The sequence below is a fragment of the Mirounga angustirostris genome, unplaced genomic scaffold, assembly GCF_029215605.1.
Source record: "Mirounga angustirostris isolate CCGP_5_RB_7025 unplaced genomic scaffold, mMirAng1.0.hap1 SCAF_3, whole genome shotgun sequence".
Taxonomy (NCBI): Eukaryota; Metazoa; Chordata; class Mammalia; order Carnivora; family Phocidae; genus Mirounga; species Mirounga angustirostris.
This window is the reverse complement of record NW_026991711.1, coordinates 163,268,248-163,288,790: the sequence shown is the minus strand read 5'-3', so window position 1 is coordinate 163,288,790 and position 20,543 is coordinate 163,268,248. Positions and strand designations below refer to the sequence as shown.

The 20,543-nt window shown below is 34.0% G+C and overlaps 1 protein-coding gene and 1 pseudogene across 3 annotated transcripts in view; both read right to left on the bottom strand.

The window, feature by feature from the left end:
* Positions 1 to 20,543, bottom strand: part of NBEAL1 (neurobeachin like 1) — a 188,150-nt gene that overhangs the window by 125,276 nt on the left and 42,331 nt on the right. For 2 of the 3 annotated variants that reach the window (XM_045868178.3, XM_064586933.1), the window contains exons 6-9: positions 17,043 to 17,125; positions 11,633 to 11,718; positions 8,100 to 8,406; positions 6,570 to 6,676 (exon numbers count right to left, since the gene is read on the bottom strand). In XM_045868178.3, coding sequence (XP_045724134.1) covers positions 6,570 to 6,676; positions 8,100 to 8,406; positions 11,633 to 11,718; positions 17,043 to 17,125 — 583 coding nt within the window. The remainder of the gene's footprint in view (positions 1 to 6,569; positions 6,677 to 8,099; positions 8,407 to 11,632; positions 11,719 to 17,042; positions 17,126 to 20,543) is intronic. The other variant, XM_064586934.1, reaches the window with a different exon arrangement.
* On the bottom strand, positions 14,495 to 17,005 carry LOC123838935 (ADP-ribosylation factor-like protein 2-binding protein; annotated as a pseudogene).

Here is a 20,543-nt window from a genome sequence, read left to right as displayed (position 1 = left end):
GAATAATGGAGAAAGAACATGAAATAGTTACCTATAAGCAGAAATGAAGTTTAAATGGATTTCCATATCTCTTGAAAATAAATTCAAGAACCCACTGGTGAAGCATATCACTTTTAAACTGACAATCAACTATTCACTTTTTGGATTACAAACTAACATTAGTTCATATACTATATAATTAATTGTTAGTTATTTCTCTTTTGGAACTCGAAGTCACTAAAATAAGAAATAATAGCAACAAGTAGATTAGTTAATATTCCTAAATTCTTCAAGAATCAGCAGAAAATGTCTCACAAAAAAGAAGGAAATTTGCTATTGAGGTAGATTAAAGATACTGTAGTAAATAATGTGCAGTAAGGATTCTGTAGTCAAGTATGTTTATAAAATGCTATTAAAAAAGAGTTCTTTCTGAAAATACTTACCAGAATCTCAAATATGCTAATATGTTTTGACAAAGGAGGTAATTATTTTCCAAAATTATGAAGAGTTGAGTATAATTTATATTAGTTTCTACACAACAGGGGATTAGGATTATCTCTGACATACATGGGGATTGCTAAGGGAATCAAGTATTTTGGTTTAAGTATATAAAATTAGCATCCCAAAAGATCTCCGGCACATTTTGTATAAAAAGAAAGATAATTCAAATGTAAGTGAAAAGGGAAAGAAAGTTAGATTTATAAAGGAATTTATCAAGAGCAGCCTAAGAAGGAAGTTCTTAGGAAGTTCTATCAGAAAATAAAAAACAAAAGTCCATATACTGAAATAATGCAATATAAAATAAAATAGATAAAGATAAGGTATGACATGATATGTAGAACATATATAAAGCTTAACCTAAAAATAGATTAGTGTACACAATATAGGCATTGGAATCAGAAACCTGTATTTGAATCCTGGGTCTGCTAATTATTAGCTGTGTGGTTTTAAGAAAAACGACTTAACCTCTCTGAGCGTATTTTCTCAAAAGGGAAAAAAGTAACTCATGAAACATGGGTGCAGATTAAATGAGATAATCCACGCTAGGTTATTAACATAGTGTCTAGCACATAACAAGGGTTTAATAAATGAAAGCTGTTATTATTAACAGCAAAATTTACTTTTAAAGATTTTATTCATTTATTTGAGAGACAGAGAGAGTGACAGAGAAAGAGAGAGAGAACACAAGCAGGGGGGAGGGGCAGAGGGAGAGAGAGAAGTAGACTCCCCGCTGAGCAGGGAGCCAGACACAAGGCTTGATCCCAGGACCCTGGGATCATGACCTGAGCCGAAGGCAGATGCTTCACTGACTGAGCCACCCAGGTGTCACAATAGCAAAATTTTTTAAATGGTAATATTCCACGTTATCTGGTGCAGGGAACAGAAATGCTAAAAACTGATGAAAGCAAAAATGAGTAAAGGCTTTCTAGAAAGCAATCCATATCAAGAATCTTAAAATTACTCTGTCAGTAACTGTATTTCTAGACATCTACCCTAAAAACGGTCAGAAACTCACACCAAGATTTTAAAACAAAGATGCTCACTTCAGCTTTATTTACAAGAGCATAAAGTAAGAAACCACCCAAATATCCTTTAATAGTAGAATAGTTAAATAAATTATGATTCATCCATATGCTGAAAGGGAAGTCCTTAAACTTTCTGGCCTCAAGACCACTTAACAGTCTTAAAAATTATTGAGAACCCCAAAGAATTTCTATTTATGTGGCGTTACATCTCTCAATATTTACACATGAAAAATTAAAATAAAAACATTTAAGTAATATTTGTTTAGTCATTCAATATTACATGATGACATAAATAACACATTTTTATGAAAAAAACCTTTATTTTTCAAATATATATTAGTGAGAATGGCACAGCTTTTACATTTTTGCAATCTCTTTAAAAGTCTGACTTGATAGAAGACAGATGAACTCTAATATCTACTTTGCATTCAGACTGTTATGATAATGTTGTTTTGATTCAAGTTTATGAAAAAAAATCTAGCCTCTAACTGAAATGTTAAGATTAGACTTTGCAGATTCCCTAAAATGATCTTGGGGACCCCATACTCTGAAAACTGCTGGGTTAAAATATTTGCAGTCATTAAAAACAATGTTTTGAAAAATATATGATGGTATATGGGAAAGACTCATGATAGAATACATTTAAAAGCAGGATACAAAAATATTCACTGGTATTCCAATTTTGTAAAGAAAAATATATCCTCATTAAAAATATATGTGGAAATATTGTTATGGGTATTTTGCCACAGTTTTTAAAATTTAAAGATTTATATATACACATGTTTTATAAAAAGATTAAGAAAATATATTTTTTATATTTCTTTTTTCCTCCAAAATCTATATTGATTATTGCTCTAGAATTGAAATAAAAATCTACTTTAAAAAAATGAAAAGAATCTTGTTCAAATAAGGCAATGTGTATGAATCCAAGCAGGTACAATTCCCAAAATCAACCTTTCAACTATACCATTCTATGTATCCACTCCCAACAATCTTTTCCACAAAGCATCCCTTAGTTGTTCCTTTCATAAATTCTCATTCCTACCAAGACTGCTTTAGTGATAATTTTTTTGTTGTATTTGATTTTCAGAGGTGGAGGTGGAGAAGGAAAGGAAGAAAGTGAAGAAAATAAATTAAGGAATGTAAACAAGACAACAGTAGCAATAGCTTTCCAGAATCTTATGACTTAAGTCCTCAAACAGAACTTTACATATTTATAATACATTGCAACGTCTATATTTTTTTAAAAACTGTTTAAAACTCCAAGCAGAATGCTAAAGTAAATGTTATGGTTTTGAACCCTCTCTTTGCTACTAGAAATTTGCTGTTATTTTCTTCTCATTACTCCAAATACCTTAGACAGCTTCTAAAAATAATTTTTACATTAATTCAAAGCATATCCCCCTTCCAAAATGCAATATGGTGACACAAAACAACTCTCAAATGTTTAAGGTTCTTCATAGCTATCAGAAAATTTACATGTATGATTTCACTGAATTATATTCTAAGTACTTCACAGTAAGATGAAACTCATTTTGACAAACCAAAGGTCTTTACACAAATACTTAAGGAAATTAATGCATAAACTGGCTGGTGAATCTCATACAAAAAGAAAGCATAGAAACTACAGCAGTCAGCCTAGTTTTCCATGTAATTCATAAAATGTTTGTTTAAGCTTTAGATGACAATGTTTCCTCTGAGTCTGAATATTTAAACAACAGTTGTCTTGATTCTGTATTACTATGTAAAATAGAATAAATTATTCATTCCTTACTAACAAAATAATTTAAACAGAAGTCAATCATAGTCATCTGTAGCATCCTGTAATATATTTAAGAACTTAAGTTTTCACAAGATTCTGAACATTTTTATACATTTAAGAATCATATTAACCTATCCCTATCAAATGTATTTATCAATAAAACCTGTACTCCTCCTATATTTAATACAGAGAAAACATTTTTCCACTGACCTTAAGTACCAATACAACAAAATTACATACAACCAGTGAACTCAGGGTCAGAATACCTGAATAAGAAATCCTGGCTCCATCATGGAACAGTATTAACCTTGTGTTAATCATTTAATCTCGTAGGACCTATTTCTTCATTTGTATAATAAAAGAGTTGGGCAGTCTATTTTAAAGGTTCTTCCATGTTGTTAGGACTTAGTAACTGTAATGTTTAGTGATGAGTTTATAGTGATTCTGACTAGAATATCCTGCCTAGAACACCACCTCCAGCAGAGTAGGCTGGGGTCCCAAAGCCTGGCTTTCCCCTCTGAAATGGGTTTCTTCTCTAGCATTTCCTGTCTCAAAACAAAATGTGGTAAATGCTATCAAGTAATTAAATTTTAAAATGCTAGGACTGTCAGCAAGTCTCCAGATCTGAATTATAAGGAACTCTGGCCTATAGGACAGTAGAAAGAGCAAAAATTAGCTCAACATCATGACCACTATGCCAAAAAGCTTTGCACTTTTTAAAAAAGATACTTTTGACCCTGATATGACATTTTCTAAAATATCTGAGTTTCATATATTGAAGAAAAACACTAATCAATTTTAGTAGGAACTACATTTTATCCTAGTGATTTACTCTTCTCTAATGTGTGACTGGCAGGTTCTCTTATACATGGGAGATTTTGTCTTGATGAAGTTGCCTTTGTAACTGATAAAAACACATTGCTTTTTTTTTAAACAACAAACAAAAGGTTTTATAAAGTTTTCTTATGCTGTTTTCATCTCCCTAGGATTTCTTTCCCAAGAATAATGTTTAAAAGGTGGGGGGTGGCATCTTAACTCTCTAGTGGTAGTACTTTCATTGACTTTGTAAATATTCATCCTATTTACTTCATCAATATATTCCTTATTTTTTAAAAACTATTTCTTTAATCTTTATTTAATCTTTCTTTAATCTTATAAGCTAAGCAACCATAGTGACAAAAATGCTTTCATGGATATCTCTCCTAACAGTGTGAAAAAATTTGAGGAACTGATATTAAAATCCTCCTTTTCGGGATATCCTCACAAAATCAGAATGAAACCCTAGCATTTTTCAGCACAGATTCCATGAAAGGAATACCTCAAATAGAAAAGTAAAAGCTTGGGGCGCCTGGGTGGCTCAGTCGGTTAAAGCAGCTGCCTTCGGCTCAGGTCGTGATCCCAGAGTCCCGGGATCGAGTCCCGGGATCGAGCCCCGCATCAAGCCCCGCATCGGGCTCCCTGCTCAGCGGGGAGCCTGCTTCTCCCTCTCCCTCTGCCTGCCTCTCTGCCTACTTGTTCTCTCTCTCTGTCAAATAAATAAATAAAATCTTAAAAAAAAAAAAAACAAAAAAAAAACTTAAAAAAAAGTAAAAGCTCTTTGAAGTAGTTCCATTTTCAAAGGCTTTTCAAGAAGCATTCTAGGGCGCCTGGGTGGCTCAGTTGGTTAAGCGACTACCTTCGGCTCAGGTCATGATCCTGGAGTCCCTGGATCGAGTCCCGCATCGGGCTCCCTGCTCGGCAGGGAGCCTGCTTCTGCCTCTGACCCTCCCCCCTCTCATGTGCTCTCTCTCTCTCATTCTCTCTGTCTCAAATAAATAAAATAAAATCTTAAAAAAAAAAAAAGAAGCATTCTAAAAAATTTGATACCATCTTGAAATTTATGAAAATATAATAATCAGATATTAGTTATTAGGTACTCACAAATCTGCTACAAATGTAAATTAGTAAAAAAGAAAAATAATAGCAAATCGGCAGTATATATCAAGAACATTAACAGTATTTCTATTTTCCTACTTTTCTATATTCCCCAATTTACAAATTGTTTTTATACAATGTTCCCTAATTTTAAAAAAGCATGTTATGCCCTTCGACCTAGGAATTCTACTAGAAATAGAATTCTAGTCTATGAACTTGAAGGAGTTATGGAAATAAGTTGAGTATTTGCCAGAGGGAATAGTTAGGTAAATTATGGTACATCCACTTAATATTATGTAGATATTAAAATCATAATTCAGGAAAATGCAAACAAAATCATCTTACATGAAACAAAAGCACAAAATTATATGCATCAAATACACCAAATTTTAACCATGCACAACAAAGACTTTAAAACTCAACAACAAAAAATACACAACCCAATTAAAAAATGCACAAAGAACCTGCATAGACATTTCTCCAAAGAACATATACAAATAGCCAATAAGCATATGAAAAGATGCTCAGTCTCACTAATCATTAAGGGCAAATCAAAATCACAATGAGATGCCATTTCACACCCATTAGCATTAGCTGTTATCAAAAAGAAGAAAATAACTGTCAAGGAGAATATGAAAAAATCAGAACCCTTATGTATTGTTGGCAGGAACATCAAATGGCATAGCCACTGTGGAAAACAGTAAGGTGGTTCCTCAAAATATTAAAAATTTAATTACTATATGATCCAGCAATCTCACTTCTGGAATATATCCAAAAGAACAAAAGCAGGGACTCAAAGAGATATGGGTATATTCAGGTTCAAAGCAGCTTTATCCATGACAGCAAAAGGTAGAATCATAACAAGAGTCCATCAACACATGAAGAGGTAAACATAATGTGGCATGTACAGACAATGGAATATTATTCAGCCTAAAAAAAGGAAGAAAACTCTGCAATATGCTACAACAGGGATGAATCTTGAGGACATCATGCTAAGTGAAATAAGCCAGTCACAAAACGACAAATACTATATGCCTCTACTTACATGAGGTACTTAGAGTAATCAAAAATCATAGAGACAGAAAGTAGAATGGCGGTTGCCAGAGGTTGGAGGGAGAGTAGAATATGGAATTGTTTAGTGGATATAGAGTTTCAGTTCTATAAGATGTAAAGGGTTATGGAGAATGGATGGTGATGATAGTTGCACAACAATGTGAATTTATTTAATACCACTGAATTATACCCTTAAAAATGGTTAAGATGGTAAATTTTATGTGTATTTTACCATAATAAAAAAGAAAATCAGTAATAATATGTTTAAATTTGAATCAAAGCATAAACAAAATAAGAGCTTTCTAAAATCAAAAACAATAGTAATAGAAAAATACCTTGCAATTCTGTAACAGTCGTATGAGATGTTCAAAGCAATTACTGTTAAGAAAAATGGCCTGAAGAACAGGCCTATCAGTGCAGTCTAACATGGCTGTGATGGTATCTAGGAAAATAAAAACAAAATCATCCATTTATAAAGTGGAAAATTTGGGATCGCAGAAACATTTACTTTGGCTATATTTTTAATTTAGGCTTTTCAGCTGACAAACAGATGTAAATGAATTAGGTAGAAATAGGGATGGAGGGTGGGGAAAAAAAACTGTACTTATTACTTGTTAAGAAAAAATGAATATTTTTATAATTTATTATTAAAAATATTTAAATTTTTATACATAAGAGTGATATATATTTCCCAGAGATTTACATAGTTATTCTTCCATTAAAATGCTCAAGTATAACTAACTGAGGTTTCCAACTTGCTATTAATAAGTAACACCTGGTTATGTTTTGCAACAGAATTAGCATGTAGCCATTAAGAAAATGAGACTTAGGAAATCAATCCATTTATGATGATGGTTTGCTCTTGTTTCCTACTGAACAGATATCCTCATTCAGAAATCAAGGGATAATCACCATAAGTAATACAACAGTTCTTAACAAATAAGAAGTCCATTCAATATAGACTCAAACTTTCTTATAAAGTTATAATTTATAACAATTATAAAACATAAAAGAACAGGAACTAGACAAAATGAATCTTATTTTCCTACAAAGTCTCTTGTGCATTGTAAGGGATCAAGTTTCACCAAGATTCTAGTGTCCAATATTTTTAAATTAGACACCACACAGACCCTTACACAACCACGTTTTTAAGTCTCTAGAGCTGTATAATAAACCATTATTAATGTTGGTTATGTCTGGGTGGTAAAATATAAAAAACTTTTTACTTATCCAAATTTCCTAGTATAGCTGTAATGAAAATATTTTATTTCTATAAAAAGAAACTCTCAATTAATAATACTTGTACTATCAATCTAACAGGGGAATACAATAAGAAATCACATATACTGATGAAAGAGCTTACAGAGAAAAATAGAGATATATAAGCAAAGAATGACACAAACCAACAAACACAAAGAGAGGGCAAGAGAAATGAAAAAAACAAAATAAAACAGAGGTCCTCTAGAGAAAGGATAGATGTTAAAGTGACATCTATAGAGATTTAGAGAAGGACATATAAAATTGTCATATGTGACTCTTGCCATGGGTTAGACAATGCAAATGACACCTCCTGAAAACTTACTTTTCCTAGAATTTGAAAATAATAGCTGACTTTCTTTTTAACACTGATGCTTTTAATGGATTACATTTTCAAAAAACAATAGAGGCTCAATTTTGTCACTGTTAAAGCAAAGATGCTGTAAACAAACTGATTCCATATTAATTATTCTGAAGTCAAAATCTAAAGTCACACAATAGCTGAACTAAACAATCAATACTTCTATATGATAGCCTTGAATTTCAAATGAGTCTTAAAAAACAGACTCAGAGAAAACAGAGTATAATAAACTTTATGTAATACTTACCCAGCATTTTGACCTGCAGAGCTATGAACTGGCTTTCCCACTGTCTGGACCTCCTTTGATTAGGTAAAGCCGAATGATCTGAATTTAGCAATTTAAAATAGTTCTCCAAAATAGTGCTGGTTTCCACCTGACGCTGATCAGAGCTGCTAGTAAGAAGGATATGTACTACTTCTGTAAGGCACTTCAGAGTAAGTTCTACCTTCCTACCCACTTCTTCAGGATTTCCATCCTCCCAGGAATCACAATCTGCCAAAACTCTCATAAGAACTTCCATGGTGGCTGGAGAAATTGCTTGCAAAGCATTCCTCTGAAACATGAGAGATAATAAAAATGAAACCCAAATCTAACTGAAATTCTGTATGTTTGCAAAAATAAAGTTTAATAAATCTGCAGACTTTTTCTTTTAATAAATCAACATAAAAAATTTTAAGCACATACTTTGACAGACATTGCTAGTGTTCTATGCATATTAAGTCTTAAAATCTGTAAGTAAGTAATGTGCTAGATTACTAGATTTTCATTTTTATTCAGAAAGCAATCTGCCCACATAGAAAACTTGTTTACCACCCTCCCTTGCAGCTAGGGGTAGCCATATGACATAGTTCTGGTCAAGAACATATGCCAGTAGACTATGAAGTAAATATACCTTTACAAATAAAAACAGAAGAACCCTTTGCTCTTGGCCTTTTCATCTTTTTCCTGCCTGGAATACAGATACAATGCTTGAAGTCACCTTTAAATCACGAAGAAACAAAACCCAAGAATTATAATAAAGAGAGCAGAACAGAAATGTGAAAGGACTTAGTCCGTGAGGATACCATGGAGCTGCTATACCAGCCGAGAACTGCCTCCATCTGGTTTTCTTATGCAAACATAAAAACAAAACAAACAAAACCCTCAATTTGGTTAAGCTTCTCTAGGTTTTATGTTGGTTATAGCAAATCCATTCCAAATGATATAGATATATTAGAGGACTGGCTTGACTCTGCTTCTACAAACATATTTCTGAAATTCTAAATAATTGGTAGCTATTTGAGGTGATCCATTAAACTTGTAAATAATACATATTGCCTAAAACTGTTAAACTGATATATAATGAATCTAAACATAATTATGCAAAATCATCTGAAAGTAACAGCACTTTAGGCCATTAGAGCTTGTTATTATCAATATAATAAATAATATCAAGAACAAGTGCTACAATGGGAGAAACTGCCAATAGGACACCCAACATCCATTTTCCTCCACTTCCTTATAAAAAGAAGCCCTGATGTTTTACTGGACATGTGGCTACCAGAAATAAAGATTACATTTCCTAACCTCCCGTTGTTGCCAAGGAGGCTGAGGAAGCACGTTTTATCAAATTTTTTATCTGGACGTATTTTCCTTTTTTGCAGTTATCTCATGGAGTTTGCAAATGAGATAAAAAAAGATGAGTGTCAGCTTTTCAGTATCTCCTTTAAAGATAGTTGTCATGTGCCATTTGTCTCCCTCCTCATCTCCCCTCCATTTCTGTGCCCAAAATACAAATGCAAATGGCCAGAACTCTAGAAGCTAATCATGTCGCAAAAGAAATAATAACAAATATGACATTCAGAAGGAACCTGGATCCTTGAAGATCCTAGAGCCACCAGATTAACTCTGGACTGCTTACTGCTATTTTTTTTTAATGAGGAAAAAAAAGTAAACTTCTAACTTAAGCTGTTACAATTTTAGTATTTACTGCTAATTATGGGAATCACACATCTAAGTGACAGACCTGTGACTTACTTAGTTCTTATAAGCACTTTACATATATTATGTGTCATTTGGTCCTTATGACTATCTTGTAATTGTTACCGTTCCCATATTATAAATAAAGAAACTTAAACACATGTAAATAAAGAAGATAAAACACATGTAAATAGTTTATCCAAGGTCACACAACTAGTTAGAGATGGACATGGGATTCAAACCTATGTCGGTCTGTCTCCAAAGCCTATCCTCTTAACATAACCCAAAACAACAAATATGCCAATGGGAAGCCCAGGCACGATGCTTGGAGAAGGGAGACCAGTCACGGGACTTCAATTTTTCTGTTTATAACAAGGCCATTCTTATACCTTTAGATATTCAATTCATCTAAATATCTTTGTATTTACTCTATATTCAATAAACTTCTGACCTCAAAACAGCTATAACTCAGCTATAACCCGATTATAAGGATTCTGAGTATTTTTAGTACATAAAATAATAAATTGGCCTTCTAGTAGCTACTTGATTTCTATGTGAGTTTTAATTTTTGGAGGTCTCTCAGGGCTTCATTACCCCTGGGCACTAACAAAAACAAGTCTCTGTGTTCAAAATGGTAATGGGATCCAACCAGCTTCTCCACTAGTCAAAAACAATGTCATTTCCAATTTTATTCATGTATACTTATTCTTACTTTTAGTAGCAGAGAAATGACAGAAATGGGTAGATACTGATGCAAAAGAAGAATATCAGCTAATAAAGAAAGGTGACAAAGCAAACAAACTGAAAAATAAGATTCTAGTCATTATCACTCTCACAAAAAAACAGACTCTTCTACTAGAGTGAAGACGAAAGGCAAGATAGCCCACTAGGAAACCCAAATAGTATTATTAGCAATACCTGTAACTTTGTTACCAAAAGAAATCCTATATATTTTCATATATTCTAGTTGTTGCAATGTCTTGAAAATCATGTTTGTCTTTTTTTTGAAGTTACATTTATTACTAGACTTGCTGCTATATCTCTTTAGTGTTATAAAAACACATTACTATGTTACAAGTTTATCTTAATATTTTAGTAACTGCATTTTAGCATAATTAGTTTCCTTAGCGATCTTCTGTATTTAATTTTATGCATTTGAAATATTCCAACTAGGGGCTTTACAGATTGTCAACAGCATAGGCAGCACAAAAAATGTTAGAAACTTCTGATCTAAACTGTGTGCTTAAAGAAAACATATAGGATGTTCTTTCTGAACTATAATCCTGTTTTCAACTAGTAGTTACACTCAAAGTTTACCACAGAAAACTTTCAAGATGCTCACCTTCAAAAATAAAGAAATAAGGATTACTAGAATTTCTTTCTTTTGAGTAATAAAAAGCTAGTTGGGTTTGTTGAAAAAAATGCATATAAACCTTGTATATATGCATTTAGAAATTAAGTAGACAGAAGAGTGTTTAATTCATATATATTTAATTTTGAGTTTGATTTCATCATGTGGACTAACAAGGGCTGACTTTATATTCTAAAGTAAGAACTAGCAGTTGAAAGTCAACACAACTAAGAACTTAAATCGTTAAATATGGTTATTTAGGCAGTAATTTTATTGTTAGTGCTAATATTATTACTTACGTTTTTAAAGAAGTTTTAAAAGATTAGTTTTAAACAAGATATAAACTCAGAAAAATATCTGTATGGTTCATGAAATTATAAAAGAACAAAGAATACATTAAATAATCCACAGAAAACTTTTTGCACTGTTAACTATTGTTTTAAGTATTAACTTTCAACACTTTCCTCACCTGCCCACCGGCTACAATGGCTCCAAAGAGATGCAATAAGCAACACTTAAGACTTTCCTTGAGATGTTCACTTTCCTGAAAACACTCTGTGAATACACAAATAAACAAATAAGATTTCTCTTTCACAGTATGATTTATCTCTAAGGAATGTCTGACACTGAAACATTAAAAACTATTAAAAGGCTAGGGCGCCTGGGTGGCTCAGTTGGTTGGGCGACTGCCTTCGGCTCAGGTCATGATCCTGGAGTCCTGGGATCGAGTCCCGCATCGGGCTCCCTGCTCGGCGGGGAGTCTGCTTCCCTCTGACCCTCCCCCCTCTCATGCTCTCTCTATCTCATCTCTCTCTCAAATAAATAAATAAAATCTTTAAAAAAAAAAAAAAAAAAAAAAAAAAAAATAAAAACTATTAAAAGGCTAAAGTTTGTTAAAAGGCAAGGCTGATATGCATTTTTTCATAGTAAAGGAAAAGAGAAACCATCTATCAGGTAGTATTTTAGATAATTTATTTCTGTTATCTCATTTAATTCTCATAATACTCTATATGAGAGTATTTTGCCCTCATTTATAAATGAGCAAATGAAATGTCTTATCTAAAGTTATAGAGCTGCTAAGTGACAATGCTAGAAGCTAACTGAAATCTGACATAAAATTAGATGTGTTTTTTTACTACTACTACTCCCTCTTATTAGTATAATTGACTATAATTAGTCAATTATAAAATTGGAAGAGTTGGACAAAAAGATTTCCTGGGTTTACTTCAGGGCAAACATTCCAAAATTCTGGTACCAATAATAACCTTTCTTTTAATATTATAAAGTATTTTATTGTTGTCAAAAGGTTATACTTGCACATGACAAATAATTAAAACAGCATAAAAGAACTGTGACAAGGAAAAGTCAGTCTCCCTCAAACCTATTCCTCAATCTACCAAGCTCCCCACACCTTAAAAAAAAAAAAAAAAACCTATACATATACCACTGCGTCATGTTTTTTTTTTTTAACATTAATATATACTGGGTATCATTACATCTTAACATAAACATTTTCCTTATTCATTTTTAGGACCACTACAATGATATACCTTAATTTACTTAACCAGTTCTCTACTGATAAACTTTTATGATTTTCCTTTTCATTTTGACAGTCTAATAACCCAGTAATGCGTATTTTTTGCATATATCTTTACATACACAGAGAAGGTATAATAACAGATTTCCAATTTTATACATAATAAACATTACCAAAAAGAAACAGCTTTGAGATAAATGTATTGATAGAAATCTACACTTAAAAAATTAAATGATTCCAGCTTTGTTGGAATAACTGTCACTATACATGGCTTCCTGCTAGAAATAACTAGAAAATTAGACAAAATAGGTAGAAATTTATGCACTCTAGAAATTTTCCTTCTCTCAAGAGAAACAAAGTGAGCTCAACGATTATCTCAGCTTCCTGTTGTGGACATGCTCTGAACAACTGCACAGAAAAGGGGAACCCTAAAAGAAGATGGCTATTTGTTAAGTTAGGAGAGAGGTAAAACCATTGGGGAGGCCTAGGCAACTGAAATTTGTGAAGCAGTACAGGAGTAGAAGAAGCACTCCAGAAATATTAGTAGGGCTCACTTTGAGTCAAAGTATCAATTCTTACATGATACTGTGAAATCCCACAAGACAGGCAAAAACCTACCAAGAAGTTTTAAGCTGAGTAACTGTCAGATTTTACACAGAGCTGCAAGAAGACAGAGTTCTGATCAGCCACAGGAGACACACAGAAAACATATAAAGGATATAAAAAGATATACCATGTAAACTCTAATCGTAAGAATGCTGGAGTGGCTGTATTAGTATCTGACAAAGCAGGCAAGAATATTATCAAGGTAAGGCAAGGAATATTACCATGGGTAAAAAGGGAAATGTCATTATCAAAGAGGATTTTTTAAAAATCTACAATAGTTTATTTTAAAGACTTCACAAGTACTTGTGATAACTTCTTTGGGATAAACTACCAAAATATGTGCACAATCTATATTCTGCCAACTACAAAATACTGACTGAATAAGTAACAAATAATGAGTTTATCAGATTCATGCATTGGAAGTCTCAGTATTCTTAAGATACCAATTCTCCTAAAATGGTTCCTAGATTCAATACAATCCCAAACAAATATATCAGCAAGTGCTTTTATAAAAATATTTAAAAACTGCCTTCTAAAATGCATATAAAAATGTAAAGGATCCAGAATAGCCAAAAAATTTTTGAAGAAAAACAAAGTTGGAGGACTTAATGGTTTCAAGACTTAGCATAAAGTCACAATAATCAATACAGTGTGGTAATATCATAAGGGCAGATATGTGGAACAAAAAAAAAAAAAGAGAGAATCCAGAAATCAGCCTAGTTTGATTATGCAGCTGAAGCCAGTATCGCTACTGCTGGTCAGACAGAGTGGGCGCTGCAATCATCTTCACCAAGCACTCAAACAACGGACTATTTGTCTTGTTTTAATTCTTAGGAAAAAAGGAAAGAGAACGAAAGCCAATATGGTAAAATGTTATGGCAAGATCTGACAAGGTGAGTAGGAAACACAAGGTATTCCTTGTATATATTCAGCAATATTTTCTACATTCTTGAACTATGGCATAACCATTTTTTAAGAAAGAAAACTAATTCCACATAGGTCACACCTATAGTAGCCAACTCTCTTGTAAGTTTTTTCTAACTCACAGAAGTATTTAATAAGTGAAAACACATTAAAAAACACATAACCTATAACTCATCCTTTAAAACCAGAACAGCCAAGTGAAAATTCAGTACAGAATTTTTACTTTAAAAAGGTTTAAAAATAAGTAATAAATTTATATATATATATACATATATGTGTGTATATATACATATACACGTGTGTGTATATTTAAACCTTATATTTAAACGTGTGTATTTTTAAACCTTAAAAGTAAGTAATAAATTTATACACACACACACACACACACATATATATATGGCTAAGGAAAGAAAGAACACATTGGGAATTCAACAGCTATGTTTTTCCTTCTTTGTAGAGATGTGACATCATGTTTTCTGGTCAGTAATGTTCTTTCAAACACTACTGAATCAAAGCAAACTCATACTGAGCTGGTTACACCTGTAACAGGAAGAAGGAACTCCCTACCTCAACAGAAAACCTAATGAACCGATTTGTACAGAAAGGGTTTTTTTAGCAAACCTACACAAACACTTAACATGCTATAAGAAAAGGATACCTTTTAACTTACCTCCAGCATAAGTATACATTTATTGGTGTTCACGAAAATAGAAACACCAAGGCAGAAAGCATTTTTGCTTTCATAGTACTAATAACTAAAAAGCACACAGCATATATTAATATGGTCTTTAAATGGGTAATCATGGAAGTTCCAAGATTACATCCACTAGGTTAGCCTGAGTATTCATCTATAAAAATATTTTTTCAAAAATGCTTAAAAGGAGTTCAAGAAACAGTGGAACTACATCAGGACCAGCAGAAGATAATGATTCAAGGATTGCAAATATAAGACTAGAAACTGATATTCACATGAAGCTTCTGGGTAAAGAACACCTCTCTCAGTTGATTCCTACAGCCAAGACTAACTGTTACAGTAGGAGCTTCAGAAATTTCAGAATGATCAGCTGGCTTAACACCCTGGATAAATACTCCCAGTCAAAAACCCCAATGAGGCTGCAGGACTGAAATTTTGATGCATATGAAAACCTGAGTGTACAAAATGCCGGTTGGGACATGCAAAGCCTGATGGGCCAAAGAGGGTTGGTGATGGTGAGTTTTTCAAACACCAACACACCAACATGTATGCTGGGGAAGAGGCCCCCAGGTGGAATGCTGGCCTTGGGATTGCTCTAGAAGAGCCTGACTCACAGAGTACAGCAATTCCCGACCCAAAAGCCCCTGAGAAAGGTGTCTACTATGGGGAGGAGTACCAGGGCCACTAAATACAAGAAGGTGTTTCAAGAAAAACAGGTCCCAGGAGGGTCAGGTAATTTTCTTTTCAACCCAACTATACTTAACATTAATGAACAGTTGCAAAACAGAGTCACTCTTCCCAAGATATATTCTTCTGTCACATTAGCTTTAGCCTCTCCCAGTCTAATGGGCTAGCACGCCCAGAAAGATCTCACCGCCCAGAGATGGGCCCTAGGGCTTCAGATCAGTCTGGGAAGCTGATAAAGATGAGTTGCACAACTAAGTCACCACTAAACTGCTGCTTAAATCCAGTCCCCAGCCTTCTTTTTCTGCTCTATAGCCCAGAAACACTTCTTTAAAAGCCAGAAAAGCTGTAAACATGAACAGCATGTCCAATATGTCACCAGTTACTTTCTCCTTATAGTGCTGTAAAGATGCTGTTCAAGTCACCATGTTAAATCCAAGAATCTGCTCTAGCAGATGTTCTTCAATATACTTTTCTACCAAAGAAATATACTCATTACAAATAGGTGTGTAGGTGCGTTTATTATCTCCCATGTCTTCAAACTCCTCCATAAATTGTCTTTAATAACTGGAACTCTTCATCCATGATAATAAAATCCAACCACAGCATCAAATTCTGTATCAGAGGTAGAAGAGAAGAACAATGCAAAGCTCTCTTCCTCTAGGGTGTCCATCACTATTGCCCCTATGCCATCTACCTGTGGGGTGAGTGGGCCTGTCAGCCCCCTACTGCAAATGCGGCCTGGGCCAAAGCTGCACTCGGCTCCACAGAGCCCCAACTGGCAAAAGGGAGGCCTCATCCCCGAGCCCACCACCAGCTCACAGCCCAGCTACGTTGCTCCTGGGCAGGAGGCCCTGGCCTCAGGCTCCCAGGCTGTGGCCATGCACCAGCTGGGCCCCCATGCCCCTCTTAAGTTTATTTCAGTAAAAATTCAGAAGGTCTATAATACAGTCATTACAATATTAAGCTCTTCTCAAAATAAAAACACTTTCATCTCCCCCTCCAAGACGAACCATGAGAGACTATGGACTCTGAGAAACAAACTGAGGGTTCTAGAGGGGAGGGGGGTGGGGGGATGGGTTAGCCTGGTGATGAGTATTAAAGAGGGAATGTACTGAGTGGGGCACTGGGTGTCATACGCAAACAATGAATCATGGAACACTACATCAAAAACTAATGATGTAATGTATGGTGATTAACGTAACATAATAAAATAAAATTAAAAAAAAACAAAAAAAACCACCTTCAGAACAGAAAATTAGAGAAGAACACTAATCATAGTAAAATATGAATCAAGTACTCCAGTGATAGGTTCTTACAATCTTTATCTTACAAATACAGAAAGCTGAAGCAAGCAGAATCGGAATAAGAATATTAAAATAAAGAATAATCAGAGTAACATCAAAATCAACGAGAATTAGGATCGATACTTACGATAAAAGAAAGGGACAAACTCCACTGTGAGAGAAGCTGGTTTATATTTCTGTCTGCTCTTTTCCACAGTACTAAGGATTCGTCTATCATTAAAAAGAAGTTAATACCAAATTATAACAATGGTGAGTAGAGATGGCATAATTACAGAAACAACTATAAATTTAATATATTACTTTTTATTTATATATTGAACAATATATCTCTAGGATTGATATAATCTTGAAAAGGAAGTCTAACCTATAATTTAAATGCTCACCAAAGGATTTCTTCTTTTGAATTAAGCAAAAAAAATTTAAATGCTTAATGGTGAAACATAGCAGGCAGGTTAAGTCTCCAAAGAACTAGAAACAGAAAAAAGGAACTAGGTATTTAAAATTTCCAATCTGTAAGATTATTTGTTCAGCAGTACTGCTAATTTGACACCTAAGGCTGTACCTTATTACTACAGGGCAAATGAAATTCATCAGAAATCAGGCCACTCTTTGCCACTTTCTTAAATTTTATCTGGACACAAAGAATCCATTCCACTGCCTTCTTCCATTTTAAATTAATGTAGATCTAGTATGCGCTGGGATTTTTTTTTTTTTTAAGGATTTTATTTTTTATTTGACAGAAAGAGCAAGCGAGCACGAGTTGGGGGAGAAGGGCAGAGGGAGAGGGAGAAGCAGGCTCCCTGTTTCAGGGAGCCTGATGCGGGGCTCGATCCCAGAACCCTGGGATCATGACCTGAGCTGAATGCAGATGCTTAATCGACTGAGTCACCAGGTGCCCAGGGAATTATTTTTGTTTTTAATGACAATTCCAGTAGTTTTGATGGCTGAAATATTTCTACAGACTTTGGCAAGGCCAACATATATAGCATGTGCTTTTACCAAGATCATTTCAATTCAACACAAAATGAGTCTCTTAAATGGGCATGGTAGTGTGGGGACTGGGGAATAAAAGCTATTGTTAAAATGATATATCTGACCAGTTGACTGCAGAAAATTAAACAAAAAACAAAGAACTCAGATACATTTTTTGTGTCCTGAAAAAATTCCTAACATTGTTAGATAAAGCCAACAAAAAAGGAAAATATTTGAAAAACAGCCACAAAGAAATTCTGTATGTCTAAATATGATCTACTGATAAAGCAATGGATTAAGATGACTTCTTTTTAACAACCATAATTGAGATATTAAAATTATTTTCCTTATATTCCTTAAAGCTAGAAAGAAAAGTCAAGTAGCCACAGAATAAGTCAAGTAAGATAGACACAGCTGCTCAGTAATGACAGAATAGAGTTCTAAGATCCAGATCTAATAGCCAGATTCACTAGAAATTGTATTAGACACCATTTGCTAATACAATGCTTTCCAAATCTGTGTCTATTTCCTTTTTTTTTTTTAAGATTTTATTTATTTATGTGACAGAGAGAGTGCATGTGCACAAGCATGGGGAGCTGCAGGCAAGGGAAAAGCTGGCTCCCCACTGAGTGGAGAGCGTGATGCGGGACTCAATCCCAGGACCCTGGGATCATGACCTGAGTCGAAGGCATATGCTTAACCAACTGAGCCACCCAGGTACCCCCAAATCTGTGTCTATTTCCATTGTGGAGAAGGCAGAAGAATTACCATATTGTGTATTTATTTTAAATTCAAACATAATATCCTAGAATATTATTGGATCTATTTAATTAAGACCAGTATTGAGATTTTTTATGCCTTTAAGAGAATACAAATATTACTGGAGTTTCAAATTAAAAATTCAGTCATGCCTTTAAAAGAATTCAGTAATGTCATAGAAAAATTAATTTTAAAAGGACGATTTAGCGGGGCGCCTGGGTGGCTCAGATGGTTAAGGGTCTGCCTTCAGCTCAGGTCATGATCCTAGGGTCCTGGGATCGAGTCCCACATTGGGTTCCCTGCTCCTTGGGAGCCTGCTTCTCCCTCTGCCTCTCTCTCTGTCTCTCATGAATAAATAAAATCTTTAAAAAAAAAAAAAAAAGGACGATTTAGCTTTCAGTTAGGTTTTTCCATGAGATTATTTACATTGCTTATATTTGGCACATTTATTATAAGTTATAGTATGAACCAATAGATTGGATATATCCTATCCAAATATCCTGTGCTACAAACAGTAAGCGTTCTCACTTTAGTAACATAGTGAAAATGTACTCCTGCAATTTGTGAATAATGACTTATTCTAAAGGCCATGTATTAGATGTAACATATGAACATAAATAATTCCCATTATGGGGCACCTGGGTGGCTCAGTCAGTTAAGCATCTGCCTTTGGCCCAGGTCATGATCCTGGGGTCCTGGGATCAAGCCCCAACCAGGGAGCCTGCTTCTCCCTTTCCCTCTGCCACTCCCCCTGCTTATGGCCTCTCTCTCTCTCAAATAAATAAAATCTTAAAAAAAAATGATTAAAAAAAAAATGCCTGGGTGCCTGGGTGGCTCAGTTGGTTAAGCATCTGCCTTCGGCTCAGGTCATGATCCCAGGGTCCCGAGATCGAGTCCCACATCAGGCTCTCTGGTTCAGCAAGGGGTCTGCTCCCTCTCCCTGCTGTGTTCTCTCTCTCTCTCTCGGCTCTAATAAATAAATAAAATCTTAATAAAATAAAAAAATTTTTAAAAATTACCAATATTGTTGTAGTAAAATTTAATATACTAACATGAATAAGAGGGGTGAAAACTATTCTATGTAACACAAACATTAAAACATAAGTAGTTTACACTACACATTTGTAATAGGGTAAGACAGAATAGCTAAAAATGAAGTTAGTCTTGTACCATTTTTAAATCACAGCATACTTCCTTGTTGCATTATTATCTGATATTTGGGTCAAGCATGTGGCACCTAGCAGAGGCTAATACATGCCCATACCAACTTCTGAGGGTTGTAAAATGTGTTTGCATCTAGTTTTCTAAGTTCATGTCCCTTGGTCAATTATTTTGTGCTTCTTTTTTGTGCTGCCATCATGCCTAGGACGTAACTATTTCTCTTAAACTTTTAATCTGGAAATAAAGTCAAGCTCTTGCAAAAGTTGCAAGAATAAAAATTGTATAAAGAACTTCAAATATATCTTACCCAGGTTCATTGTTAAAATTTTATCCCAAACACTTTATCATTTGTTCACTCTCTCCCCATATTATACAGTGCACACATATTTATATATACATGCATTCACACATATAACATATTCCAGAACATTTAAAGGGAAATTATGTATATTCTGGCATATTACTTCTAAATACTTTAGTGAATACCTGCTAAAAATAGGGATATGGTCTTACACAATAACAGCATAATTATAAATTTTAATACATTTAACACTAATATAAAACATTTATCTACCATACATAATCCCATTTTGTTAATTGACCCATTAGTATCCTTTACAGCATTTTCTCCCCCTCTCAGTATAGCTTCCTGTCCAGATATTACATTTAGCTGTCATATCTCTTTTCCCTCTCTCAATCTGAAACATTTCTACAGCCTTTATGATATTCTTAAAGA